Raw genomic sequence first — 27,669 nt, forward strand, 5'->3', positions numbered from 1 at the left:
CCTCTGTGGATGGCAGAGGGCGAGCCAGCTGGGGCCTGGGGACAGCCGGAGTCGGGCCACCATGAGGCCCCACCACGCACCTGTAGCCTGGCCCGCAGGGGTTAATGGGCCCAGGTGGCCCAGGGACACGTGCGGAATCCCCCTCCCCCCCACTCCCCAGGGCTGGTTTCTTGGAGACTCGGCTGTCAGAGCTGTCGCCAGGCAGAGCCAGCTGGTGCGGTCCCCGGGGCCGAGCGCCAAGGACACAGCAGGCGGCACCAGGGCGGCGGGTGCAGGAGGCGCTGGTCCCGGTCTCCAAGCCGCTCAGCACCTGCGGTAGGCCGTGTGCCAGGGCACCGGGTCAGCCTGCTGGGGTGGGCCGTGCCGCTCGGTCCAGGCACCGCTCCCTGCTCGGCCACGAGGGGACGGGAGGAGGAGGGACACCACCATGACCCCAGGGGAAGCGAACACCTCCAGGGCACAGGGGAGGTGTGCGTGGATGCCAGCTTGTCCGTGCCGTGAACCTGCATCAGTGATCACTATGGATGGGCCACTCATCACCCAGTGGGTGCGGCGCGGCTCAAAGAGTGCCAGCTGCCTGGGGCTGCCCCAGCCTCCGCAGCTCCCAGCACGGCCTGGCCGGGCACCCACCTGGGCCTCAGACCTACCCCCGCCCCCAGCACACGTCTGGAGCCCATTCCCCTCCAAATCCCATCACCGCTTTCCCTGGACTGTGCTGCATTTGGATCCTAGACACAAATAGGGGGACACACACCCTGCTGGGCCCACGCAGCCTCCCCAGGCCCTCGCCGGGTGCAGGTCTGAAGGTCCTGGCTGGGCTGTCAGCTCTGGGGGTCCTGGTCCCCGACGCCCACGCCACTGAGCCTTGTGCCCCCAAAGCCCACTGTCCACCAGGTCCGGGAGGCCTGTGTTTGGTGACATGCGCCCCGGAGATTGTGGAGAGCTTCCTGACAAGCTGGAGCCTCACCCCTCTCGTGCCCAGTCCTCCCAGACCCGTCAGCCCGCAGGGAGAGATGGGGCCAGTGGGACAGGCCCGCCCGGGAGGAGGCAGGCGCGTGGTGCAGAGCGCAGCCGGCTCACGGGGAGGCGGCCGTGAGGGGGCCCCACGCCGGTCCCGGACTTGGCATCCTCCCAAATGGCCGAGCCTCAGCCGCAGCCTCTCCCGGCTCAGCCAGCGGAGCCCCCGCGTCGGCACCAGCCTCGGGGTGACTGTGGCGTCTGCCGGCGGTGGGGGCATCTGTGCGCGTGTTTTCCTCTCTCTGAACTTCCAACGCAGCAGCTGCCCCTCTGGGGGCTCGTTACCCGCCCGCCCGCCCGCCCCGGAGAGCAGGGGGCACTGGCCGGCGCGGGATGCGGGGCCCTGGCCTCGGCTGGATGGGCTAAGCCCGGGCGCGGGCGGCAGGTGGCGGTGCTCCGGGCTGCGGAGGGGGCCCTGGCAGCTGGGGGCGCGGGGGCGCTGGGCCGGCCACGGCGTGCTGGGCTGCACTCCCGGCCGCTCGTCACGGCCACCCCAAGGGCGGTGGCCACGCTGCTGGTGAGGACGGGCTCACTGTCCGGGAGCCGTGAGGAACGCCCGCTGCGGACGGCCCTGCCCCCTGCCCCGCCAGGCTCCAGGTCACCCGGGCCGGGCCCAGTGGGGAGCGAAGGCGAGGACCTGAGCTGGGCTCGGGACTCGGGCGGCAGGCTCGGGGCAGGGCCTGGCTGCCGGGGTCGTGTGTACATGTGGGCACCGCGGCACAGAGGCATCTGCACCACCACTCACTCCTGTGCACGCAGCGTCCCGTGAGCCCCGGAGACCCCAGGCCATGCCCGCCCCTACTAAAAACTGTAAAAACAAAGACCCTCAACTTTATAAAACAGCTTAAAATCGCTTATTAATTAAAAGTCATCAAGGGTCTAAGAAATGACCAAGTCAGGGCGCCTGGGTGGCTCCGTCGGCGAAGCGTCTGCCTTCAGCTCAGGTCATGACCCCAGGGCCATGGGGGCCTCCTGCTGGAATCACCCACCTGCCCCCAGCTCCTGCGACTGGGCTCTGAGCAGCCTGAGGACGGCCCTCCTGGCCTTCTGCCGGCCCTGCTCCGCCGCTGACACCCTTTCCTCCTTTGGTCTCTCTGGACCACATCCTGGGTCATAGTCTTATGACCTGTCTTCTAGCTCACGAGTTCTGTCTACCGCAGGGGCTCAGGGCGGCTGTGGAGCTCCTGGCTCCCTGAGGATGCTGCTTGTCATTTCTAGAAGCTCCACCTGGTTCTGTATCAGATCTCCTAGGTGGCTTTTTCTTTTTTTTTTTTTCCTTTTTTTTAAGATTTTATTGATTTATTCATGAGAGGCAGAGACACAGGCAGAGGGAGAAGCAGGCTCCCTGCGGGGAGCCCGACGTGGGACTCGATCCTGGGACCCTGGGGTCACGCCCTGAGCTGAAGGCGGATGCTCGAGAGCTGAGCCCCCCAGGCGTCCCTCCTAGGTGGCTTTTTCTTTTCTTTAACACTGAGAGCGTGTTTATTGACCTGTGTGCCCAGGAGGCTGGCCCCTGAGCTAAATATCAGCACGAGGCCTTGGCCCTCCTGGCCATTGCTGCTAGATCCAAGGAACCCTGGAGCAGAGTTGGGACACCCTTGACCAGCAGCTGCCAAGAGCAACAAACAGCAACAAGGAGGCGGGTGCAGGCACTCACCCCAATCCCAGAGGCACCAAGGCCAGGGCCAGATGCTCTGGGCCCCTCCAGCAGACTGAAGGGTGGCCGAGCTGGCGTGCACCCCTGTGGGACATAGGGAGGCCCAGTGCCATGGGCAAAGGCTGGAGCCGGGAGCCCACCCCAGTGCCAGCCAACCGGAGTCGGGAGAGAGGGGCCCAGGCCTCGCCTTCTTGTGAGGTGAGGCGGTAGGGGGGAAGCAGGCGCTGCAAGTCTGAGTACTTATTCGTGGCTGAGTTTCCAAGTGTTTTGCGTGGGTGCTTGTCTCCCCCACCCCCAGGCCCACAGAGGCTGATGCAGTAGGCGTCCTGCAGCCGCTTATCAGGGCGTCGTGCGTCAGGGGCACTGTGAGGGCTGGGTGCCGGCCCGGGGGGCAACTGGCAGCAGGAGGCTCGTCACGGTCAGGCCAGTATCAGGCGGTGGGAGCTGTGAGGGCAGGGAGGACGACACATCCCGGCCCGGGCTCAGGGCTTGGGTTGACCCTTACGGGCTCCCCGGCTGGTGGGGCAGGGGCACGTGCAGGGGCCGCAGCCCTCTATGGCCTGGCCCGGCGCCGAGGCGAGGTGGACGGGACGACGCGGGCTGGGGGGACCAGAAGCCATCCTGCATCCCCGGTGCCCGCAGCGCAGCGGAGCCCGCGGGGTGCAGAGGCTGTGGTGCGTCGGGCACACGGTACGTGGGCTGTACACGTGCCCAGCTCCCCCCAAGAGCCACCTGAGTCACAGGGAACAGGGAGGGAGCCCAGCGCCTCGGCCCAGGGCGCCCATTCCTGGCCCGGCCCCCCAGACGGCGACATCTCCTTCCCTTTGACGCCCGGCCCGTGGGCCCAGGCCGCCCGCTCATCCTTCCGGACTCTTCCCAAATCCTGTTCTTTTCAAGCTCCTGCTGAGCCACCGGCATCGCCAGCCTGTCCTGTTGGAGCGAGGGAGCCCCAGTGGGTCACGGCCCGGTGCCCCGGTGCGAGCGCTGCACTGCACCTGCCGTCCGGCGGGCTGTTCCCGAGGCTCTGCCCGCGGTGCCCGGCGCCCCGCGTGCTTGGGTTCGGGCCGTGCTCTGGTCCCTGACCTGGAAAACCCACCTACGAGGCATTTAGAGATCTAGGAGCAAAGCCTAGATTTATTCTGACCGGGCACCCAGGGGCCTGACTTGCATGTTTGCACAAGTCTGGCCGAAACCGTGACTTCTCAGTGGCAGACGTCCCACCGGATGTGCCGGGGACAAGCCCTTGGAGATAAGTGGGATGAGGGCCCTGCCCCGTCTGGAGGGCAGGGTCTCCCGCAGACCCACGGGCTTCAGGAGACAGCTCCTCACGTGGCCGGAGAGCCGGCGACCAGAGGTGGCTGCAGGACGGGCGCCAGAACCACCCGCAGCCCCCAGGACACCCACAGCGCAGGTGCTCACAGCCACTTCCAGGCCGTCTGCAGTTTTTTCCATGTTTCTGACAAGCATTATTCTCGGCTTTGCTCCCTGACTCCGTGACCAGCTGCCCCCTCGAGGGACAGCAAACAGCTCGTGCACAGGTTCCTGAGTCAGCCTTGGACAGGCAGCCCCGAGGCCACCGGGGCCAGGCCTGGTTCATCCCGCCAGCAAGGTGCACAGTGGCTTTTAGCCTCCTGTTGTCATTCTCTGAAGGTTTGACTTGGTCACTTTTTTTTTTAACATTTTATTTATTTATTTGAGATAGAAAAAGAGAGAGAGATAGCAGGGGCACAGGGAGAGGGAGAAACAGACTCCCCGCTGAGAGGGAGCCCAACGTGGGGTCGATCCCAGGACCCAGGATCATGGCCTGAGCTGCAGGCAGACGCTTCGCCGACGGGGCCACCCGGGGGCCCCAACTGGGTCATTTCTTAAACCCTTGATGGCTCTTAACTAATAAGCAACTTTAAGCTGTTTCATGAAGTTGGGTTTTTTGTTTTAGCAATTTTTTTAAATTTTTTTTTTAATTTATTATAGTCTCACAGAGAGAGAGAGAGAGAGAAAGAGGCAGAAGACACAGGCAGAGGGAGAAGCAGGCTCCATGCAGGGAGCCCGACGTGGGATTCGATCCCGGGTCTCCAGGATCGCGCCCTGGGCCAAAGGCAGGCGCCAAACCGCTGCGCCACCCAGGGATCCCTGATTTAGCAATTTTTAGTAGGGAATGCAGAGCACCTCCTCCCCCCACGTCCCGGAAAGGTCGCCGAGCCTGGGTCAACCCCACAGGACAGCAACGCGTTGGCGGCCCGACCCCCGGGGGGCCCCGGGGCACACTGGCCACCTCCCTACCCGTGGCCACGACGGCCACACGGCCCGCCCGCCTGCGGGAAGCAAGGACCAGCACCGGAAAGAACAAGACAGGCCAGAAGGTTTAAGTTATTAAATCAAATATACAGAGTGATTCATTTAATATGTACATATTTACAAAAACGCACTTTCACGAGGAGGGGCCGGGGCCGGCAGGTGGGCAGCGGCCCGGAGCCCACGGCAAACGCTGACAGCCGCGAGGGGAGGGTCTGCGTGAAGGCACTTGTCGCGAGCTCCGATCCTGCCCCCGGCCGTCGGGGGGAACAGAGCAGTCGGGAAGGGCACTTCCGGAAACACAGTTGAGAGATCTCTGCGGCGGGGGCTCCGGGCGGGAGCCGGCCCGGGGGTCCGCCCACGGCCCCTGCGAGGACCTCGAGCCCCACTGACCACCACAGGTGCCACCCACAGCCTCGGGCCGCGCCGACGCCGTGGGCCACGCCGGCAGCCCCGGGTCCCGCTGGCTCTTTGGCCTGGAGCCACTGAACACCAAATGAGGAATAATAAGGAAGATTCTGTAAACAGTGCACCACCTCTGGTAACAAACAAACAACCTGGTGAGGACACGGACATCCTTCGCTCCCTCCTGCCACACAGCCAGTGCGACACACAGAAACATTACAAAAATAGCAACTATCCGAGAATACTCCATTGTTTTCTGCCTGACGGTCGTCGAATAATTTATACAAGGTTAAAGAAACGTAGAAAATAAACCTTTGTTTTTGGTTTTCGGTGGGTTTTTTTTTTTTTTTTTTTTACACAAAATAAAGAAACTATGCACACGGCCTCGGCCTCCTACGGTCTGGCGGGTGGTGCGGTGCCCGGTGAAGGGTCCTGGGTCCCGGCCCAGCTGCCGGCCCCTGCCCTACTCCTTGCCGGCGTGGCGTGAGTCATTGACGCTCCTGACGGCGCGGTTGTCCACCTTGGGGCCTGAGGCCCAGCAGGCCGGCCTCCCGGGTGAGCCGCTGGGGTCTTTGGTGAATTTGTGCGAGAGGAACTTCTCGGCCTCCAGGCAGCCGCCCTCCCCACGGCCGGGCTCCTCCTCCTCCTCCTCCTCCCCGCCTTCGCCGCGGCCCGCGGGCCCGGGCAGCGCCTCGCCCACCCTGCGCGGCGGCGGCGTGAAGTTCTTGCACGGGTACAGCACATCCTTGTGGCCGCCCCCCAGGCCGCCGCCCCCCAGCCGCTCGATGGGGTTGCGGATGGGGTTGAGAGGGGCCCACTGGTTGTTGGCGCTCTCCTCCCGCGGCAGCCGGCTCCTCTCCCGCTCTTTCCTGCGTTTGCGGGTCCACCACACGCAGATGGCCACACACACCAGACACAGCATGCTGAACACGCCGCACAGCACCGGCACCAGCAGACCTGGGGGGGCACGACGGGGCTGGCCGGGCGCGGGGGCCGGGCGCAGGCCCAGGCCTGGGGTGCCCCGTCCCTGCGGAGGGAGCCCGCGGGGGCGGCCCGGGGACTGCCCCCCACCCCCAGCCGCCCACGTGAGCCTGGACGACTCCCCCTCGGCCCCGGGCCCCTGCTCACCCGCGGAAGAGCCGCCCATGACGACCGTCTCCAGTTTGACCTCAGTGACAGCCAGCAGCACCGAGCTGTTGACCCGCTGGGTGATGGCGGACACGATGGCGTGGGCCGTGCTCTGGATCAGGCTGCTGTCGGCCAGGTCCCTGGCGGGGCTGAAGGACTGAGGCAGAGGACGGCGCTGGGAGGCCGCCACGGCCCGCCCGCCCTGCGCCCACACCCAGGGGACACCGGGGCTCCGGGCCAGCTGCCAGGGGGACGCTGGGGCCCCCGGGGCCTCTGCGGGGAGACTCGGTGGAGGAGAGGCCTGCGGAGGCGCGTCCCACCGCACGGCTGCGGCCCCGGGGCGCCCGGTCCGGTCTGGCCCACCCTGCCCCCCGCCCCCTGCACCCGGAACGAGCACGCGCCCTTCCCAGGTAGACGTGGCCCCAGCTGGCCGCGCCCCAGGCCTCGGGCCCTGCAAACGCATCACCGCCTCCGCCTCCGCCTCAGTGGCCCCTGCCACCCCGACGGCCAGCGGCCGGCGCCCCGCCTTTCCTCCCTTCTCTCTGCCCGCACTTCCCTGGGGCTCGGCCTCGCGACACTCGTGGCTCCATTTACACCTGATGCCCACCCGGGGCCCAGGGACACCTGCTCGGCTACAGGCCGGGCCTGGACCACACGTCCCAGGGTGCCCTGAGCTGGGGCAGCCTTCTGCCCAGACGTCGGGGGACACAGCACCAGCGGAGCGGGGGGACCAGGCGAGGAATGGGCATCACCACCTATAACCCCACCTGGCCAGGCACCGACCCGCCTCTCTGACTCAGCCCCACGGCTCGGAGTCAGGGTTCCAGACGGCCCCAACCCTGGGCCGCACAGCCTCCCTCGTCCCTGTCCAGGAGGAACCCCGCTGCTGCACCCTATCGCGGTCCACCCTGGGCCCTGGACGCCGGCCTTCCCTCCCCATGTGCCTCTGGGCCTCCACTGCTGCTACCGGGGGGCCTCCCACAGCTCCAGGGACCCCTGCCCAGAGCCCTGGCCTCCAGGGCCTCAGACACCAGGCTGAGAAGGGATGGGAGCCAGCCCGATGTCCCAGCCGCCACTCCAGCAACACTGCCTCTGAAATCCCTGTGCCCGATACCTGCCCCTGGCCGCTCACGTGACCTGTTTCTGGAGCGAGCCTGGCCTCCTGGGACCTCCCCCTGCTGGCACCTGCACCCACGTTCCCCCTGCACGCCCGTGGGCACCACCTCTCACCCGCACATAAGCTTCCTCTGGCCTCCACCGGGTTGCTCCAGACCCTTCCTTCATTTCAGCTTGTGAGAGAGGTGACCCGACCCTACACCCTTGCTCCCGAGCCTCGAGAAGCAGACCCCACCAACTGCCGATCACCATGTCCGCCCCCCGGAGCAGCCTCCTGGCCCTCCTGCCCAGCCTCAGATGTCCCTCGCCCCCTCGGCCCTCCACCTCTGCCCTCCTCCCCCTGCCGGCCTCCGTACATGCTGGGCCTGCTGAGCTGCACGCGTGTCCAGCCTGGCCCCACCGGCCCCTGTCCCCCAACGTACAACTATGTAAGACCAGGTCCTGGGTCTGTGGGTCACCCTGTCCTCCCAGGCACCTAGGGACAAGCCTGGCCAGGCGCCTCTGTCCCCGGCACCTCCCGCCAACTGGGACAGAGTAGGACAAGGGGAAGTGGGCAAGAGTGACTCACCATGGCCACCTCTACTGCACTGGCCCCTGACGACGGCCGCTCGCAGAGCAGCAAAAGCAGGCGGTCCCGGGCCACCGCCCTTGTGACCGGCAGGACGCGGATCCCGGAGCAGATGGCGCCCACGGTGGTGCCCTGGGCAGGGACCAGCAGCACATGAGTGGGACCCCGGAGGCCATGCCCCGAGGCTGCCCGTCCTCCAGCTGGCCCCAGGGGCGTGTGGCAGGAGACGCCTCACAGCCGCACGAGGAGCAGGGCAAGGATGCAGGGGGTCCAGGAGGGAACGGACTTCCCACCCACTCCTGCACCGCGCAAGAGGCAGACCCCCGTCAGGGTGCGTGGGGCCTGCAGGTGCCAGCCCTCACTGCCCTGGCCTCGCATTCCTGCCACAAGTAGCCCCACCTGCAGCCCAGAGAGAAGCCCCCCAGCCCTGAGCACCCCCACCGAGTGCTCACTGAGCTCCACCCTCCCTCCGCTCGGCTGACCCCACGAGGCCAGGTTCCCTGAGCGGTGCCGCGGACCATCTGAGTGACCGCGCCCAGGAAGGGCGGAGGCATCAGGGCTCCGCAGACGCTCAGCGTGCCCATGTCTCGGGGCCACGGGGACTACGTACCTGTGGCACCTGGTCACGGTCAAGGTGCAACGTGAAGCGGGCACAGTTGTTGTCCAGGTGGCTGGAGCGCGGCAAGCACAGGGTTTCCGGCAGCAAGGGCTCCTCGGCGCCGCACTCCCCCCAGGCTGCACAGGGCGGCTGCAGGCACTGGTCTAGGGCCTTCTCTTGGCACCACTGCCCCGGTGGGCACGGGGTACTCAGGGATTCGGGCCGGCCGGCCAGCAGGCAAGGCTTATGGCCACACCACACCTGGGTCAGGCACGCGTTCAGGACGAAGGGACACAGGCATCATGCAGGAGAGAAAGACACGGTCACGGTCAGCAAGACGCAGGTGCCCAGGCCCACTGTGGCCTCCCGGGACAGACTCAGACCCTGAAAGGACCCCTGCCAGAGCAGCGGTAGCTGAAGAACAATGCCGGGCAGGGCCCCTGGGGGCGGCCTGGGGAGCCTCAGCAGGCTACTTCCCTGCCTAGGGCAGAGGAAGGGCCTGTTCCAGCCCCAGGAGGCCCAGCAGAGGCAGTGGACGTGGCAGCTGGAGCCCCCTGGCCTCACAGGCCAAACATCAGGGTGATGAAGTCTCGGCACCCCCAACCAGGGGCACCAGGACACGGGGCTGAGCGTGGAGGCTCTCAGGCGGCCCCGTACCTTGCTGCAGTCCCGGTGGCCGTCCATGCAGTGGCAGCTGTTACAATCCTCCACCCAGGAGCTCCCGTGTGCGAAGGGCAACCCCTGCGACCAGCAGGGCCTCCCAAAAAAAATCACTGTGAGGAGAAAGAGTGGGGGTCATCAGCAGGCCAGCCCTGGAGGCCAGGTCCTCCCCACACCCCCACACCGGCCCGGCCCCGGCTGGGCACGACGCCCCCCACCTACCTTCCTGGCACCGGGGGCCGGCCCGGCCCGGCGGGCAGCTGCAGTGATAACCGTTGATCTCATCCACACACGTGGCCCCGTAGGCGCACGGCGAGGACTGGCACTCGTCGATGTCTGCAGACAAAGCGGCCCGGCTCAGGAGGCAGCAAGGGGGCCGATGCCCACACACAGCACCCAGGGGGACGCCCAAGCTTGGGCCAGGAGAGGGGACCCTGAGCGAACTGCTGGAGCCCCCCAGCCAGGGCCTCGGTGTGCCCTGTGGTCCTCTGAGCTGGACCGGTACCCGCTCTGCCAGCGGTGGAGGGCATCGATGAGCACCTGCCCCGTCCTCCCCCATGAGCCTCTGCACCAGATGGGCAGGAGCCTCCAGGGACCCCCGCCCTCACAGGGCAGCCCCCAGCTGCTGGGGTGCGGGCTGAGCACAGAGAACTGCCGGCGAGGCTGTACAACCGGGCCGGGCTGGGAGGAGCCCCCAGGGCTGGGCCCCACTGCAGACCCCCTCCCCGCCCAGGTACCCCAGGTCCCTCACTGATGCGGCAGTCGGGACCCGCGAAGCCAGGAGCACACTCGCAGCGGAACCAGTTGATGCCGTCGATGCAGACGCCACCGTTGTAGCTGCAGGGCAGAGAGCAGGTCTCAGGGAGGCCCCCCCGCAGGCCGAGCTCCCCTGGGTCAGCCAGCCTCCAGGGCTGCCACTCACCAAGGCAGGGGGTTGCAGTCGTTGGTATCTGCATTTGAGGAAAGAGAGGAAGATCGGCACCGCATCCACCCGCCCAGCACCCCTTGTGCCGGGCCTGGGGGGCAGCGGCTATGCCAGCCCACGGAGACCAGGCTGGGAGGCTGAGGATGGTGGGGCTGGGGGACTTAGCTCCAGGAGGCTCATCTCGGAGAAGCCGTGGATAGTGCCTGGCTGCAGAGTGAGCGCCGGGCACACCAATACGGGCCAGGACGCACCGGGAGTGGAGGGGAGGCTACGGGGCTGGGGACTGGAGCCGGCCGGGGGGTGCGGAAGTGACATGGCAAGTCCTGGGGTACAACTGGGCTTTGGTGGACAGGTGCAAGGCCTCCGCCCACTCCCTACAGCCCCCTCTCCAGCCCACAGCACCCCCGCACCCCCCACCCACAAGCTCACTGTGCGTGCAGGTGCGGCCTTCCCAACCGTCACGGCAGATGCAGGAGAACGAGTCCCCACTGCCCACGCACGTACCCCCATTCACGCAGGGGTTGGGGAGGCAGCTGCTGTTCTTAGCTGTGGAGGGGGCAGGGGAGAAGAGGTCCTTGTCGTCTGCCCTGGGCCGGCTGCGCAGGGTACCAGGGCAGAGGGGGCAGGGGTGGGGGCAGGCGGTGGGCTGGCGAGGGCGCGGGGTGTGTCTGCCCCACCCCTCCACCCCACCCCCCGGAGTCACTCACCGATGTTGCAGGTACTGCCCTTCCAGCCCGGGGGGCAGGCACAGCGGAAGGTGTCCCCACTGTCATAGCACGTACCGCCGTTGCTGCAGGTATAGGCGTCGCACTGGAACTCGCCTGTGGGCACACGGCCGCTCAGTGCGCACGCCCACGGCGGCGGGTGGCCCCGGCACGGCAGGGGCCCGGGGGGCACTCACGCGAGTGGCAGGTCTTGCCCTTCCAGCCGTCGTCACACGCACAGTAGAAGTCATTGACCAGGTCGTAGCAGCGGCCGCGGCTGTGGCAGGGATCGGGAAGGCAGTCGTTGAGATCTGGGGGCGAGGACGCCGGTCAGCGGGGGTCGCCGGCGCTCAGGGGGGAGCTGGGGGTGGGGGCCGGGGGGCCGGGGCAGAGACACCTGTGGAGCATCCCCCTCCCCCCGCCCAGGTCCCTCTGAGCACCAACCCCCGGAGCTGGGGACCCGCTGGGCGCTGGGACCGAAGGGGCGGCACAGGCCCACTCACTGGTGTCGCAGAGCTCGCCCTCCCAGCCGCTGGGGCAGTAGCAGCGGAAGGCGTCCACCTCGTCGATGCACGTGCCCCCGTTGCGGCAGGGCTGCCCCAGACAGTCGTTGATGTCTGCGGAGGCGGCAGGGAGAGGGGTCGCGGGGGTCGCGGGGGTCGCGGGGGTCGCGCGGTCCCGGGCAGCGCCCCCACCCTCCGCACGCCCCGCAGCTGCTCACTCTCATGGCAGTAGATGCCCGTGAAGCCGCTATCACACACGCAGGAGAAGTTCCCCCCGGGCAGACTGACGCAGTGTCCGTGGGGGCCACACACGCCCAGGGGGGCCGTGCCCGAGCCCGGGGTTCTGGTCCCCGCCTCGAACCCGCAGCCGTCAATCACTGCAGCAGACGGGGCGCGGTCAGCATGCCCCGCCCCCGAAGCGGCAGCCCCGCCCACCGGCAGGCCCCGCCCACCCGGCAGCCCCGCCCACCCGGCAGCCCCGCCCACCTCGGCAGGCCCCGCCCGGGCACGGGTCCCGGGGCACAGAGCAGTTCTTGCCGCCCACGTCGTCCGGGCACGCGCAGTAGTAATCGCCCTGCAGGTTGTAGCAGCGGGCGCCGTTCTGGCAGGGGCTGGGATCGCATAAGTCCAGGTCTACCTGCGGGGCGGGGGGCATCTGTGAGCGCCGAGCCCCGCAGCGGGACTGGGACAGCCACACCCTGTGTCCCCACGAGGAGTCCCGGAGGCCCAGGTCCCGCTGGGCCTGCACACCCGGCCTCGGCCGCCGTCTGCAGGAACGCCCATCGGAGACCCGCCAGGCCCATCAGCTGGACGGAAACACCTGCAGGCCACCAGGCCCCTCCCGCCACTCTCGGCTCCCTGGCGGCCGCTTCCTCTGCCTCACCAGGCAGCATCCGGCCTTTGCCCCTCCTGCTGGCGGGAAGGCCAGCTCCTGACCCCCTTCCCAGCCGCCCACGGCCACCCTGAGCCCAGTCTCTGGGGCTTTCCCAAAAGTGTCAGCACCCAGCTCACAGCCCCAGGCAGGACGACTACCAAGGGCCCAGGAAGCCTGCTGGTCAGGAGCCCTGTCCCTGGTGCCTCTGTACCCTCAAAAGGCCAGGGCAGGCCGGAGGAAGGTGGGGGTGGGGTCGTGAGGCGCCAGGGAATATCACCTACCCCTACTCAGACACCACGTGACAGCGTGGCTCCCCACACCCTCGGGCACCCCATCCCACCCCGGGCCCCGTTCATGCCGCTCACGTGCTCTACCCCATTAGGACCATACCGATCCCAGGGGAAGGCAGACGGGGCACCTGGGCAGCCAGCTGACCTGCCCAGGCTCCTGGCCCATTAGGAGGCACCTGTCGTGACAAGTAGCGACCTTATGACCCTCCCCCTGCCCCTCCCACCCAGGGCTCTGAGGCCAGGTCTCCCTCCAGAACTGAGCCCGGGGGAGTAGGACCAACCCCGACCGCAGCCTGTCCCGCTCATTTGGGCGGCCTGGGGACGATGGTGTGCCCCTGCGGCTCCCGGGGCAGTGCCCGAGCCTCACCTCACACAGTGGCCCAGAGGTGCCCTCGGGGCAGTGGCAGTGGAAGCCATCCACCAGGTCCTCGCAGAGGCCACCATGGCAGGGGTTGCTGGCACACGACCGCAGCTGCAGCTCACAGTGTCGGCCACCGAAGCCCCATGGGCACACACACTGGTAGCCGGTCATCAGCTCCTGGGGCAGAGGGAGGAAAGGAGGGGTGGTGTGAGCCTGGAGGGGCCACCGTCCCCCCCCCAGGGGCAACTCCTGCCCCCAGGGCCCTCCCACGTGTGTGCAGGGGCAGGGTGGCTGCTCTTACCTTGCAGGTGCCACCATGCTGACACTGCCCATGACAGTCGTTTACATCTGGGGACAAGGGGCAGGGTCACGGCCGGGTCCTTAAGCTCCCAGCCCCACCCACCTGCCACCCCCCCACCCCCCCGTACTGACTGATATGGCAGTTGACGCCCTTCCAGCCCGGGATGCAGTGACAGTAATAGCCACCAATCAGGTTTTTGCAAGAAAAAGCATTAACGCACGGCTTCCCTTCACATTCATTGGCGTCTGTGAAGTAGACAAGGGGGGGCGACGGGGCTCAGCCCCACCTGCCCCCACGCCTGGCACCCGCAGCACCAGCAGCACCAGCAGCAGCCACCACATGCACAGAGCACAGTCCATGCACACCAGTGCCCCTCGGGACCCTTACCCAGCTGGCAGGTGGTCCCCACCCACTGCTTGGGACAGATGCACTCGAAGCCATCCACCTGGTCCACACAGGTGCCCCCGGCCGCGCACGGGTTGGAGGCACACTCATCGATGTCTGCAGAGGCACAGAGGGAGAGGCGTGGCGGGCGGGCGCCATATGGGGAGGCGGGGTCCGTGGGGGAGGCAGGGCCATGTGCCCGTCACTCCCCCCCGCCCCGGCTACTAGGCCCACAGCTACATTTGGGGGACCCCGCTGCCCCATCCCCACTCCTAGACCCCCTCAGACACCAGGCCCCCCCACGTGTGGGTGAGCACTCACCAAGCGCACAGGTGGACCCGCTCCAGCCTGACGGGCAGTGGCACTCGAAGCCGGAGGGCACCTCGTAACAAGAGCCCCCGTTGGCGCATGGGTTGGAGGCACAGGCGTGCTCAGCTGCATTGGGAACCAGACGCGGGGGCGGGGGTTGGGGGGCGTGGCAGCGGGGGCTCCCCACCTTTGCAGCAGCGCTCCTCCCTCAGCCCCCAGGGCCCCAGGGCAGGGGTCAGGGCAGAGTACACGGCTTGCTGCACACACAGGCCGGAGGGACGGGGCCCCACCAGACTCCGGGGGCACCAGCCCAAAGCCGGCCGCCGGCCGCCGACGTACCCCGCTCACAGTTCTTGCCCGAGTAGCCGTCGGGGCAGACGCAGTGGTACTGGTCAGGCTCGGCGTTGATGCACGTGGCCCCGTTGGTGCAAGGGTGGTGGGTGCCGCAGTAGTTCAGGTCTGAGGACAAGAGGGCGCTCAGATGCCCGCTGTCCCCAGGGGGCGTCCCTCGGGCCGCCCGCCGCCCCCGGCTACCTTTGTTGCAAAGCAGGCCGCCCCAGTTGGTCTCACAGTTACACTGCCAGGGGTCCACGCAGCTGCCGTGCACGCAGCCAGGGTACGGGACGCACTCGTCGCAGAAGCGTCCCTGCCAGCCGTAGCTGCACCTGCAGGGGCCGAGGGGCAGGAGGCCCGCTGGGGGAGGGTGCACTCGGGAGCCGTGGCCGCCGAGGGTGGCTCGGGTGGCCGGGCCGCGGCGCAGAGTCACGTGGGCCCCCCCGGGGCTGGCGGCCTCCGCCCTTTGAAGCAGGGCCGGGCGGGGGTGAGGGCCCTGCGGCCCGCCCGCAGCCTCACGGGCACTTCCCGGCCGCTGGCCTCGGATGGCCGGCTGCAGCTGCCCAGCCACTCCTCCCTGAGCTATTTTGGGACTCACCCCTGAGCAGGGCCCCAAGAGCAAGCGCCGGGAAAGGAAGGCCCTGCCGGGACCCCGGGAACGAGGGTGCCAGCCCCAGCTCGCCGGTGCCGCCTGGGCTGGGCAGCGCCCGGGGCTGCGCGGGCTGACGGGGCGCCCGCACAGGGCTCCGGGCCCAGCCCCGGCGACCTCACCTGGAACCCCAGGACGACAACCTCTCTCCCGGCAGGAGCCCTACCGGGGCCCGCCCCGCAGACCGAGACACCAAGGCCCACGGGCTGCGACAGGCCAGACGCAGGGCGGCTCCTGACCCGGGAAGAGTCACCCGCTCCCTGGCAAACGGCCTAGAGGCCTCTTGGCGCCAAGGCCACGACCCCGAGGCCTGGCCCTGCCTCCAGCTGTGGGCCAGGAGTCTCTGGAAGTCCTTCAGGAGAAGCAGGCGACTGGGGCAGAAAGGGCACCCGGGCCACGGAGGGCGGCCCATTCCAGCTGTGGCCAGCCTCCCCAGGGCCCAGGACAAAGGGCCCGTCGTCCCGCAGTGGACGTCCCGGGACCAGCAGGCTGCCCTCCAGGCCCTGGGCAGGCCCCCGGGGGCCCCTTTCTAGAACTGGAAAGTCCCGAGGAATGGACCTGTCATCTAGGACTGTCATCTAGGCACTGTCCCTTCCAGGCTGGCACCTGCCACGCAAGTTTATTTTTGTAAAGGGAGGAGCCGTGGCCCTTCCTGGGCTGCCCCCGAGCCCCGCAGCCAAGGTGACAGGCTCCGAGGCGGGCCACAGAGAAACCCAGGCTGCAGCACGACGCTCCTCCGCCCAGCGCCAGGCGTGCCAGCAGGGCCCACGCACACACGAGCTGCGCATCCCCACCGGGAATCCTCCCTCCAGGTGACGCGAGGAGACCGTGACACGCCTTGGGTCACCCACCAGGAAGCCACGAGGCCAAGCACAGCGCCCGGACCCCGGCGTTCCCGGGATGTGCTCCCAGCCCTGGGTGGGGCCGCCTCCGCAGGCCCCACCTCCCCAGCGCCCCGCCTGCAGCTCCAGAAGCCCAGGGAGGAGGCGGCAGGAAGGCACGGCCATCTCCGCAGCATCCGGTGGGGGTGGTGGGGGTGTCCTGCAGTGAAACCTGAGCCCTGAGCCACCGCGAGCCACCACGGGCAGCTGGGCCTCACCCACAGCGGTGGGTGGGGGCGCACCTATGGCTCCCCATGGCCCACGCCAGCAGGGGAGGGCTGGGGGGCGGGGGCGTCCACTCCTCTCCCACCTTCCTCCTGCCCTGGCAGCGGGCACAGCGCCAAGGTCGTGCATGGCCCTAGGGGGCCGGCCAGAGTGCACGGGGCTGAGACCCTGCCGCACGGCGCTCACGCCCATGGACCGGTCTGCCAGGGTCCCCAGGCCCCCCCATCACAAGGATCAGAGGGCAGGGCCCGGAGGGTGGCCACCTCCGCCTCCCGGGATGTGGCTCCTGGGGCTGCCTGGCCCCCAAGATGTGAACCCACCCTGGGCCGGGCCCCCACCGGCTACCCTCTCCCCTGCTGTGCTCCTCCACTTGCCCAAAGGCCCCCTTGACTTGTCTGAAGCTCAGAAATCCGGCCTCACGGTGACGGGGCCGGGGACCCCCCTTCCAAACTCGGCCCCTGGGACCGGGGCGCCGCTCTTCGTGCCACCTCCCGGGCCAAAGCCACCAGAGGACAAGCAGAGGAGCCACCCCCCCTTCCTGTCTCCCGCGCCAGCCAGCTCCCCAACCTTGCCCTCCTGCCCAAACTCGACCCTGGGGGACTCTGGGCAAGTGGCCTCTCCTCTGTGCACAAGCCACCCCCGGGAGTGAGGCCCTGGGGTCAGTGAGCCCCGAGGCGGGCGCAGGGCGGCCCTCGCCCCTACCGGCCTTCCCATAGCCTGCGCCCCGCCGAGGGCTCCCGGAGAGCACCCCTGGGCCCCCAGCTCCCGGGCCACCCTGTGCACCCCCGGAGCCCCGGGTGCCTCCGCGCCGCGCCGGCCCTGCTCTAAGCCTCACCCGCTCCACACCCGGCCCCTCCCACCACCCCCTGCTCCAGCACAGCTCACCCGGGCTCCCTCCCACCCCGGCCCTGCCCAGACCCCCGCTCCAGGTCTCCAAACGCTTCCTGGCCTCGGGAGACGGCCAGGGTCTCTCCCTCCTGGGGCCCGACCCCCAGCCCGGCCGGTGTGTTGGCTCCCTGACCTCTCCTCTCCACCTGGAGCTTTAAACCCCCTTCCTGTCTGCCCCCAGCTCCCCACGGGTGTCTCAGGTCAGGTCTCCCCACACCGATCCCTCTGCGTTGGTGGCGTCCCCCAGGACACAGGAGACATGACCCCCCAATCTCAGTCACGCCATGGCCTCAGTCGCTGGCAGCTCTGCCGTTTGGCAGCACAGGCCGCAAGCCTCAGGGTCCTCCCTGCCCCCCAGCTCTTCTTCCCAGCCCTCGTTCAGACCCAAGCCAGGATGCCTGCAGGACTCGCCCACCTCCCCATCTCCTGCTGGTCATCGCCCACCACCTCCCAGCCCCACGTGGCTCCTCCCACATAGCAGCTGCCCTGGTGCTTCGTCCCACCTCACCCCCTGCAGCACCCCCTCTCTTTCCTAGGCCCCACTCCCACACCCACCACGAGCATGAGCCTGGGGGCCCTCCGTGCCTCCTGTGCTCCGGGCACCCGACTCTGGGTGGCTCCCGGCCCGAGGTCAGGTGGGGCGGCCCCTCACCATGCGACCCCGAAGGAGCTATGTGCGTCTGGCACAGCCCAGGCTCGAGGACCAGCGTCCGCCCCGTGTAACCCCCAGTGGCACGCGAGCAGGGCCCGAGTCCCTGCCACCCTGCTCGGCCACGAGGCCCCTGGCGCACGGGATGGGCAGGGGCAGGGGCGCACTCACTTGCACTCCCCGGGCACCGAGCATCCCCCGTGCAGCAGGTTACATCCTTGTTTGCACACGGCTGTGGACAGAGGGCACAGGGCTCCGTGTGAGGCTGCGCCCGGCTCCCCCGCAGCCCCGGGGAGGAGGTGTGCCCGGGCCCGGCCCGCGCCGGCCGCTCACCCTCTTTGCACTCCTTGCCCATCCAGCCGTCCATGCAGGCCTTGTTGCCGTACTGGTCGCAGGTGTAGTGGCCGAAGAAGTCGTTGCGCGGCCGGCAGAACTTGTTGCAGGTGGCGCTGTAGTAGTTGTCGTCGCAGCGCACGCGGATCTGCAGCTCCATGTGCGCCACGTGGCCGCTGAAGTGCAGGCTCTTCCAGCGGTCCTCGGGGTTGATCATGCCCGTGTGCGACACCCGCTCGATCAGCAGCTCCTCTTGGGGGGGCGGCACAGTCAGCCCGGCCGAGGCCGCCCTTCCCACGGGGGCGGCAGCCCGGGCCCCTGGGGTGACGGGGCGCCCGGCCGGCAGAGAAGGGCCGCCGTGGCCAGGGAGGGTGGCGGGGACACGGGTCGGGCCGGGGGCGCGCCCCGCAAGTGCATGGCTACCGCCCACCTCTGACCAGCCTCCTCTTGCCCCCCGACACGGGGGAGGACCCGCGATCTAACGGCTGGGCCGCACTTCACATGAAGCCACCGGGGGCGAGGGGACTGACCACCGTGGGCACACCGGGTCGTGAAACCTTCCCGTCACTTTCGTACAGATTCGGGATTTTCCCGGAGAAAAGGCTGAGGAATCCGGGGCACCTCACCCTCCTGCAGCAGCAAGCACAAGCCTGGGGACCACGCCGCTCCGGCCCTCCCCGGCGCCTCTCACTCCGCACCCCCCAGCCCATCTGGCCGAGGTGCATCCCCCGGTCCCCGCCGACCCGTGCCCCCAGCCTGGCCCCTTCTGGCCTCGGCGGCGGTGGGGCCTGGGTCTCTGCGTGACTCGGACCCACGGGACTCGGGCCTAAGCCATCCCCACGGCGGCCCCTCCGTGCCCCGCCTGCCCCTCGGGCCCTCTCCGACCCCCGACGTGAGCCAGCAGCCATGTGCCCCCACCCGCCCCACAGGCTGCCTCCGTGGCCTCCCGTCCACCAGGCGTGGCAGCGTTCTCAGGTCAACCCCCGCCACCTGACCTCGGCCTCGCCGACCCGCCACTCCCCCACCACACACGCCCACCTGCCCCTCCTGGTCTGTCCACAGAGACGCCCCTCCGCCCCGTGACCACATCACGCGAGATCCTTGGGCCAGGGGCAGCCCCGGGAAGCGAGCCCTCATCCCCAGCAGGCAGAGGACCAGGAATGTGGCCGCACATCGCTGTGGCTCAGGGGGTCAGCCTCCCTGGGTCCTGGGGGGCCCTGCAGGCGGCCGACCGCCCCGCCGCCCAGCCCCCGGCAAACTCACCATCTGGGGTGGTGTCGTTGTCCCAGTCCCAGGCCTCCACGATGAGGGTGAAGGAGCGCTGCAGACACGGGAGCAGCCGTCAGGCACCAGACGCCGCCCGTACGGGGGGCGCACCCCCACACCCCGGCCCCCAGCCCTGCCCTGGGTGGGGAGGGCTCTGCAGGCAGCTTCGTGCATGTCCCCACAGACCCCAAGGTGACCCAGAGGAGGGAGGCCGTGCCTCCGGGTCAGAGGCTCCGGGCACCCGTGGCGCGGCAGCCCAGTGGCCACGGCTAGCGCAGGCGGTGGACAGAGGCAGGACGGCCCCCCACAGCCCAGGGCCGCGCCCCCAGACCAGGCCCCCCCCAGGACGTCCTGTGGGAGCAGCCCTGGCCACCTCCCTGGACCTGGAAAAAGTGAGCTCCTGCTGCAAGCAGAGTCCCAGGGATCGAGGGCCTGTCAGCACCCCCGCTGCACCCCCACCCGGGGCACACAGGGGCGGGGGGCAGGGCGCACGGCCACCGCGAGGCCCCACACGGGCCGAGCTCCAGTTGCACGGCACTCGCCCCACAGACCTGCCTCCTCCTAGGAGCACAAGGGCAGGGAGGGCCCCGGCTGCACAGAGGGGGAAACCGAGGCCCAGGGACGGCCCTGCTTGCCACTCCCCCCTCCCTCCCGGGACAACGTGATGGGGTAATGTCACCAGGCAACCTCAGGACGCACCCTCCCCACGAGAGTAACCGGAGCCACGGAGCGGTCCTGCCCTTGTCATTCACGGACACGAGCTCGACAGGAGGCGCAGACCCAGCTCTGCCCTGGCCAGGCCCTTCCGTGGCTCCCACGCACACTGCTCGGCCCCTTCGGACCAGCCACGAACGTGCCGACCGCCCGTCCATCCAGCCCCGGCTGCCCCGAGTCGGGGACCCACAGGCAGGCTGGCTTCCACCCGCGGGGGCACCGCACCCCCAGACTCCCCCGCCCCCACCTCCCGCCCACAGTGGGGCCTGCGCTCCACAGCCCAGGGCCGCCCCCTGCCCACAGCCACCCGCCCGCTGATGCCCAAACCAGGCCTCTGGGTCCTGCCCCAGGTACGTGCCAGCCGCAGACAGGCCCCGGCCCCACTCCCACCCTCTGGCAGCTCTCCCTTGGGGACCCGCTCCCTGTCCCCACCCCAGACCTGCAACCATCCCTCCAGGGAGACAGCCCCGGGACGCACTGACCCTCCTGCGGCTACGTGTGGCCTTCCCTGCTGCTGACCTGACCCTGAGCACAGCCCCCCAGACGCCCCAGGATAACCCACAGGAACTCACACGCCCTCAGGAGCACAGACTGGAATCCAGGGGCCATGCTCCTCCCTTCTAGAACACTCCCTGTCCATGTCGCCAGTTACCAGGCTCCAGTCCTACTCCTCAAGGCTCCCTCAAACCCACTCCCCACGCCCACTACCAGGCCGGCTTCCCGCAGCCCCTGGGGCCTCCGCACGCCCGACGACCCTCAGGGCTCTGACTGTGTCTTTCCCAGGGCTCGGAGCCCTCTTGGGGTTCCCATCTCTTGCCAGAGACCCAGCCCCCGCTCCGCCTCCACCTCAGCCTGCCCACCCTGCCCCAGGGCCTTTGCACACACAGTTGCCTCCCTCGGCCTAGAATGCCACCCTCAGGCCAGGCTTCCCCGGCCACTCCCACTCCTGGTGACAGCTGGAGTGCCCAGCTCCTTCCTAGGCCCCACTTCATCCACTCATTCGCCCAGCATGCACCAGGCGTGGCTCTGCTACTAGTGGATGAGTCAGCGGGGATCGAGGGGTCAGGGCAGGCCTTGGAACGGAGGGAGACCTGGAGACTGAGAAAGAACCCAGAAAGAACCGCACGGCGGGCCCACAGGGCTGGGAGAGCGAGGCCGTGAGGATGGAGGGACCTGGGTCAGACTGCCCGGCCCCAGGCCCCTCTCCTGACGTTGGCACCGACGCTGAGCAGGTGTGGCTGCTGGAGGGGCCAGTGAGGCCTGGGACTGACCGGCGGGGCTGCAGGAGCTGCTCCGGCCACTGTGCGCAGCGGGCCATGAGGGTGGGCACAGGCAGGAGCAGGGACCCAGGGGCCGGGCACGAGAGCACAGGCTAGGCCTGCGACCACCGCCGGCGGCACGAGCACCTGGGCTCCAGGTGAGCAGGGCGCTCCTCCGGGCTCCAGGGAAACCCCACGCCAGCCACTCAGGTAGGATTACCGCCACCTTCGTCCGAGCCCGGGGCTCCAGTTACCTGCTCCCACAGGAGGGGCACCCGCCCGCCCACCCAAAAGGGCCCCAGCGCCCGCCAGCTGGGCTCCCCGCACGCAGACAGCAGAAAGTCATCCAGAGAGAACCTGAGCCGGCAGGGGCACCTCCCCCAGTGCCCAGCCCCGGCCTCCTCTTCTCCCACAGCGCCGGCTCTGAGACTCAGTTTCCCCTATGCAAATGGCGACCTCTCAACCGGGGGCTTCCTGACACGAGCGCCCGGGGTCAGGATGGGGTTTTGTCAAGCCCAAATCCCCAGAGAGCAGGAGAGGCAAGAGGCCTGGGCCGCAGGGCTCGTGGGGCAGGGGCAGGGGCCATGAGAGCTGAGGGGCGGCGGCTGGGGCGGCCGCAGGGGTCAGAGGAGCCCAGGTCAGAACCCCACCTGCCTGCCCGGCCCGGAGAGGCCCAGCCACCCCTCTTCTGGGAAGACTGCCCTGACCCCCCGCACCCTGTAGGAGGACCCCCAGCCTGACCATCTGACTACCGTCTCCCCAGCCCAGCCCCCCAAGACCAGGTCCGAAGCCTGCACCCGACCCTCAGACGGGGATGACGGCGCAGCAGCCCAAAGATGCGCGAAGGCCAGCCCCTGGGGTCCCGGGCACCCGAGGGCCCAGAAGGCCCAGCGCAGCCCCCGGGGCGCCCTGCCCAAGTCCACGGCCCCACCCTGCTTTCTTCCCGCAGCGCCCCGCATCAGCACCCAGCCCCCCGAGGAGCAGGGCGCTCCGGCGCCAGGAGCTCTGAGCACAGATACATTTCCTGAAACCTGAGCCTCGGAGAAGCCAGGCCTCTGCCGCCATTGTCCCCAGGAGAGGGGGAGGGGGCCGCCTCCCCGCAAGGCACGAAGCTCGGATCCCTCGTCCACCCCCCACAGGGACCCAGACACCCGCACTCCACACGGGAGAGCAGCCAGGGCCCTGCCTGGTGCGCCCAGCCCGCCCACCCTCAGCCCAGGGTCTCCTCGTGCTTTGTCACAGGGCTCTTGTGCGTCCCTGCAGCAAAGCCCACAGGCTGCTGAGACGAGTCAGACTTCCTCACCTGGGGTCCTGGGGACAGGGACCCCAGCTCAGCCGCCGTCCTGGGCATGGGGATGTGGCTCAACAGGGTCTGGGATGAGGACTCTAGCTCAGACCTGGAGACTGGAGATGCCGGCCACCCAGCGTGGCTCCCCTGAGAACCCCTCACCGGGCCAGTGTGCCCCCTCCCCCATCTAAATTCCCACGGAACAGCTGAGGGAGGCCCTCCCGCAAAGCCCCTGCCACCCGCCCTCCAGCACCCCCATCGTACCGCAACCTGCTCCCCAACCTGCACTCTCAAAGCCCAAGGACAAAGCCTCCGGGTCTACACTTGGCGAGCAGAGCTCTGCCCTGCTGTCCCCACACCCGAGCCTCAAACACGACCCCGGACGCGGAGCAGGTGACTGACTAGGTGCGGAGCGGCGGCGTCATCCAAGCAGGCCCCGGCCCCTCTGGGATGGCGTGGGCAGGATGCATGCACTGGGCACCAGGGGGCTCCAGGGGAGGGTTGGGGGGGGGCACAGAGCAGCCCTGGGCTCCTTGGGAGGGGTGGGAGCACAGGTGGGACGGAAACTCCCGCGGCAGCTGGCCACAGCAGTCAGGCCCCGCGTGCACATCCCACCAGGTCCTCCCTGACTGGCCAAAGGCCCCCCGCACACCCCTAAGCACATACCCACGGCCCCAGCGGGGCATCAGTGGGGAGAGGAGGCCAGGTGGGCCAGGGAGCCAGCCTGAGCCTGCAGCCCGGCCCCCTTCACGGGATCACATCGTTGCCCCGTTCCACGGGCGGGGAAGCCGGGCCCCAGAACCTGCTGCAGCCCAAGGTCTCCGGGGGCCGCACGTCAGCGCCAGGACCCCTCCAATGCGTGCACACATGCCCCACACAGCCGCCTCCGAGAACCCAGCACGCACACGACAAAGGACACCTGTGCGTGGTGTCCTGGGGTCCCGGGTGTGGGAAGGGGCGTGCCCCCTGCTGGCCCCTCTCAGGACGGGGCCCCGGCTGCCCACCACCCCTCCATCAGCCGGCCCCTCCAAACCCTCCAGTGGCTGCCTACCACACCTGGAGGAAGCACAAGCGGGCACACGCACGCATGCACGCCTTCACGCGGGACCAGACGCGGTCTCCATCCTGTCAGCTACTGGCTGGCACCTGGGCCAACAAGGCATCACTGAATTCCTGGGGGGCCGGGGGAGGCACGGGGCATCCGCGAGGTGGGTCAGGAGAGGAGCAGCAGACACCCGGCTGCCCCCTGGCAGCTCAACCCCGAACCTCCCACGTCCCCCCTGGGCCCACCCAACCTGGAGCCCCACGCCACACACAGCACGGCCCGTGCGGCCACGTGAGGACGTGTGGGGGCCGTGGGCAGGGCACAGGAGGGGCCTTTCCCACACCGCCCACAGGTGCCCACCCTCCTGCCACCAGCCACTTCGGAGGCCCTCCTCGCACCCTCTACTCCAGGGTGCCCGAGGGCGCAGGCTGGCCCCCCACCCCCACCCTCCCCAGTGAAGCCCAAATGCAGTTTCCAACGAGCCCTGCTCACGGGACGGAGCCGGACTTGCAGCAAACCGAGGCAGCGTGGCCGCGGGGAGCGGAAATACCAGGGCGCTGGCATCACACACCAGCTACGCACCGGCAGCCGGGATGCGCTGCCGGCGGGGAGCGGACCCACCGCCGCCCCCCAGACACGCAGCTACCCCGCGCCCCGGGCTGCCCGGGACCGGGCCCCTCCTGAGGCCGCCGAGCAGCTCGCAGCAGCCGAGTCAGCTGCCCCGAGGGAGGGCGCCCCGAGTCGGGGCTCCCGGCAAGGCGAGGGCCTGCCCCGGCCCGCTCCTCCCCGGGCCGGCCCGTGGGGCCCGGAGCCGTGAGGGACGCGCGTCGGCCCCGCCACATTCCTGCCAGGCCTCCCCGCCCCCACCCTGATGCTGCCAACTCGAGCAGAAAACACATCCTCAGGTAGCGATTTGGAACCGCGCTGGCGCAGGCCCAAGCGCAGATGACAGGCTGCGGGCTCTGCTCAGACCTGCCTGCTGCGCCGCTGCGGGGGCGCGGGCCGAGCTTATCGTAAGTGCCTGCGGCCTCCCAGGCCTGCCCCTGCCTTCTCCGTCAGGGGCACAGCCCCCCCAGGCCCCGGGGTCAAGGGAGACCCCAGAGGCCAGGCAGGCAGGGGCAGTGCCGGGGCTCCTCCCTGCAGGCCGGAGCTCAGAGAGGAGCAAGAAGGGGCGGGCGGCAAGGCCGCGCAGGGTGACCGAGGAAGGGCGGCACCGGCCGCGGGGGCTTCAGCTCCGGGGCTCCCAGGACCCGGTGCCAGGTGGACACGTTCCTGGGGCTTCCCACCGCGCGGTCCAGCCAGGAGTCCTCGGTCAGGAGGTCGGGCCGTCAATCACAGCCTGGCAGGCTCTTCCAGCCCCTTCCTGCACACCCAAGCCCCGCAGCCGGCTCTGGCCGGTTCCCGCACACTGGGGTACCTCTCTGGGGTCCTCTCTGACTGCTGCCCAGCCAGGCCTGCCCTGCACCCCTGGGTGTGGGGGCGGGGAGGGCCAGGCTCTGCTTCTGAAAGTGCATCCCCTGGGGCATCAGGAGGAGGCCCTGGCCGCTCCTTGGCTGCTCGGCCCCCTCCCCGGCGGCTGCGCACAGGGCTGGGCCACACAAGCCCGGGAGCCCGCCCGCCCGCCCGCCCGCCTGCAGCCCCGCAGCCCCCCGCAAAGAAAGAACAAACAGAACCAGGAGCCCCCGGCGGTGGAGGGTCACAGCAGCAGGGCCGCGGGCGCGGGCGCGGGGGGCCGGAGGCAGCGGCCGGGGTGCCCGACGCGACACGCGGCCCCCGACCCCCGCCCGCCCGCCCGCGCGGCCCCCACCTCCACCCGCGGGCATCCAGGAAGCGGCGGGGCGGGCGAGGGCTGGCCGCGGGCCCGGGGCGGCTCCGCCAGGGCCTGCCCCGGACCAGCCCCAGCACGCGCGGCGCACATGCCTCCGCGGCCTGCCCGGGCCGGGGCGCCGCGCCTCGCCCCCCGCCCCCCGCCCCCCGGCAGACACGCGCGGGGAGGCGCAGGCACACGCCGCGGCCGCCGCCCCCGCCCCGCCGCGACCCCCGCGCGCCCACGTGGCCGGGCGCGGACCGAGCCCCACGGAGCACGCGCCCCAGCCGCCGCCGCGGCGCCCCCTGCCGGCCCCGCCCGTCCGGGTGCGCGCCGCGTGCAGGTGCCGGAGGGCGGCGGGGAGGGCGGCGGGGAGGGCGGCGGGGCGGGGGCCGGGGGCCGGGGAGGGGCACGTACCGGCCAGGCGAACTGGAAGGGGATGACGACGAGGCCGGGCTCCTGGGCGCCGCCGGCCCGCGCCCGCGCCCGCGCCCGGTCCCGGTCCCGGTCCCGGTCCCCCGCGGCGGCGCGCGGCAGGTAGAAGGAGTTGCCGCCCAGCACGGGCGTGGCGCCGTGGCCGTAGCTGCAGGGCCCCGTGGGCGTCACCTTGGCCTGGTACTCCTTGAGGCACACGCGCACGTACGTGTCGCACTCGTCGTGGCCGCAGCCCCCCGCGCGCGTCGTCCGGCCGTCGCCGTCACAGCAGGCGCCGCTCAGCAGCTCCCCGTTCGCGTTCCGCAGCGCGCTCAGCTGCAGCTCGAAATAGCCCATGGGCCGCGCCGCCTAAAAATAAGGCAGACGCGGGCGCGTGGAGGCGCGGGCCGGGGCCGGGGCCGGGGCCGGGGCCGGGGCCGGGCCGGGGCCGGGGCGGGCCGGGGCGGGCCGGGGTCGGGCGCGGGGGGGGCCGTGCGCCCCGTCCGCGCCCCCCGCTCACCTGCACGCACAGCGCCAGCAGCAGCAGCAGCCGCCGGGGCAGGCGCCCCCGGCCCCGGCCCCGGCCCCGCGCCCGCATCGCCGCGCCCGCCGCCCCGGCCCGCGCCGGCCCCCAGCGCCCGCCCGCCTGCCCTCCGAGCGCCGGCGGCAGGGGCGGCAGGGGCGGCAGAGGCGGCGGCGGCAGAGGCGGCGGCAGAGGCGGCGGCGGCGGCGGCGGCGGCGGCGGGCGGGGTCGGGGCGGCGATGCGGGCGGCGGCCTGGACGCGGGCCCGGGCGGCGGGAGCGCGGGGCGGCGGGGCTCGGGCGGGCGGGCGGGCGGCGGCTCCCGGCTGGCGGCGGCGGCGGCGGCGGCGGCGGCGGCGGGTCCCGGCCTCGGCTCTGCGCGCCCGCGCTCCCGGCGCCCGCAGCCAACAAGTTCGGGGCGAGACTGACAGCTCGCTCGCCCATTCGTCACCCGCGCACCTGCATATGCATGAGGGGGCGGGGCCGCGCCGCGGGGTGGGGCCGGGCCGGGGGCGCTCGGCTTTAAAGGCGGCGGAGGGCGCTGCTGCCCGCGCCCGCACTCGGCGCGCGCCTCGCGGGGCCCCGGGCGGCGCGAACGTCGCGCCTCCGCCGGCGTGCGGGGTCCCTCGGCCGGGCCGCGCCGGGAGCCGGGAGCCGGGAGCCGGGAGCCGGGAGCCGGGGGTGGGGCGCCCCTGAGGTCACCGCCGAGCTCCCCTCCCATCGGGGCGCCGCCGTCCCGGGGGAGAAGCCGCGGGCGGCCCGGATCCGGCCCCGCGCGCGCGGCCTGGGACCCCCCGTGGGGCGCCCCTCCGCGCGGCCGCAGGGGGCGCTGCTCGCCCGCGCCCCTGCCCTCCCGCCCCGCGCCCCGCGCCCCTGCCCTCGCGCCTGGCTCGGGCCCGGCGACAGATGCCCGGCGGCGTGGCGGGGCGCGCGGGGCCGCTGGAGACGGGGCTCGGGCGCGCAGCGGGCACGGCCCGGGAATAAAGGCGGAGGCGCGCGCTCAGGACGAGGTGAGAGCTGCGCACAGGCTCCTCCTGCTGTCCTGGTCACCAGGTCCCCGCGGCCCGCCCTCCGGCATCGCGTGCTGCCCTCTGCCGGGTAACCTCGCCGCCCCCCCACCCAGGGTCAAGCCCCAGGGCTCCTTGTCTGCAAGCACAGCTCCCCTCCGGCCTGCAGGGTCCCCTCTTGGGGGGCGGGCGGGCGCCCTGGCGGCTGGGGCCCCCTCCGCCACCGTAACCCGGCCGTCTTCTCTGCCCTGGCTGCCCGCAAGGCTGTCGTGAGCGCCCCAGGCAGGCGGCAGGGCT

The 27,669-nt window shown here is 70.3% G+C and overlaps 1 protein-coding gene across 4 annotated transcripts; it reads right to left on the reverse strand.

Annotated features, from left to right (window-relative positions):
- Positions 1 to 5,035: 5,035 nt before the first annotated feature.
- JAG2 (jagged canonical Notch ligand 2) lies at positions 5,036 to 26,442 on the reverse strand. Of its 4 annotated transcripts, none has more exons than XM_072840178.1 (26): positions 26,364 to 26,442; positions 26,036 to 26,212; positions 19,314 to 19,371; positions 18,051 to 18,302; positions 17,889 to 17,949; positions 14,627 to 14,757; positions 14,432 to 14,551; positions 14,105 to 14,218; positions 13,787 to 13,900; positions 13,531 to 13,644; positions 13,400 to 13,446; positions 13,105 to 13,275; positions 12,060 to 12,210; positions 11,792 to 11,950; positions 11,574 to 11,687; positions 11,268 to 11,381; positions 11,074 to 11,187; positions 10,796 to 10,912; positions 10,364 to 10,391; positions 10,193 to 10,278; positions 9,664 to 9,777; positions 9,439 to 9,554; positions 8,794 to 9,042; positions 8,184 to 8,315; positions 6,500 to 6,656; positions 5,036 to 6,328 (listed from the first exon to the last, which is right to left on the reverse strand). In XM_072840178.1, the coding sequence occupies exons 1-26, from the start codon at positions 26,439 to 26,441 to the stop codon at positions 5,835 to 5,837; spliced, it is 3,582 nt and encodes a 1,193-aa protein (XP_072696279.1). In that variant the 5' UTR covers position 26,442; the 3' UTR covers positions 5,036 to 5,834. The 4 variants fall into 4 exon arrangements, with proteins under 4 accessions (XP_072696279.1, XP_072696277.1, XP_072696278.1 ...); XM_072840176.1 differs by having other exon boundaries at positions 25,847 to 26,212; XM_072840177.1 differs by lacking the exon at positions 13,531 to 13,644 and having other exon boundaries at positions 25,847 to 26,212.
- Positions 26,443 to 27,669: the final 1,227 nt, after the last annotated feature.

The sequence above is a fragment of the Canis lupus genome, chromosome 9, assembly GCF_048164855.1.
Source record: "Canis lupus baileyi chromosome 9, mCanLup2.hap1, whole genome shotgun sequence".
NCBI classification, from domain to species: Eukaryota; Metazoa; Chordata; class Mammalia; order Carnivora; family Canidae; genus Canis; species Canis lupus.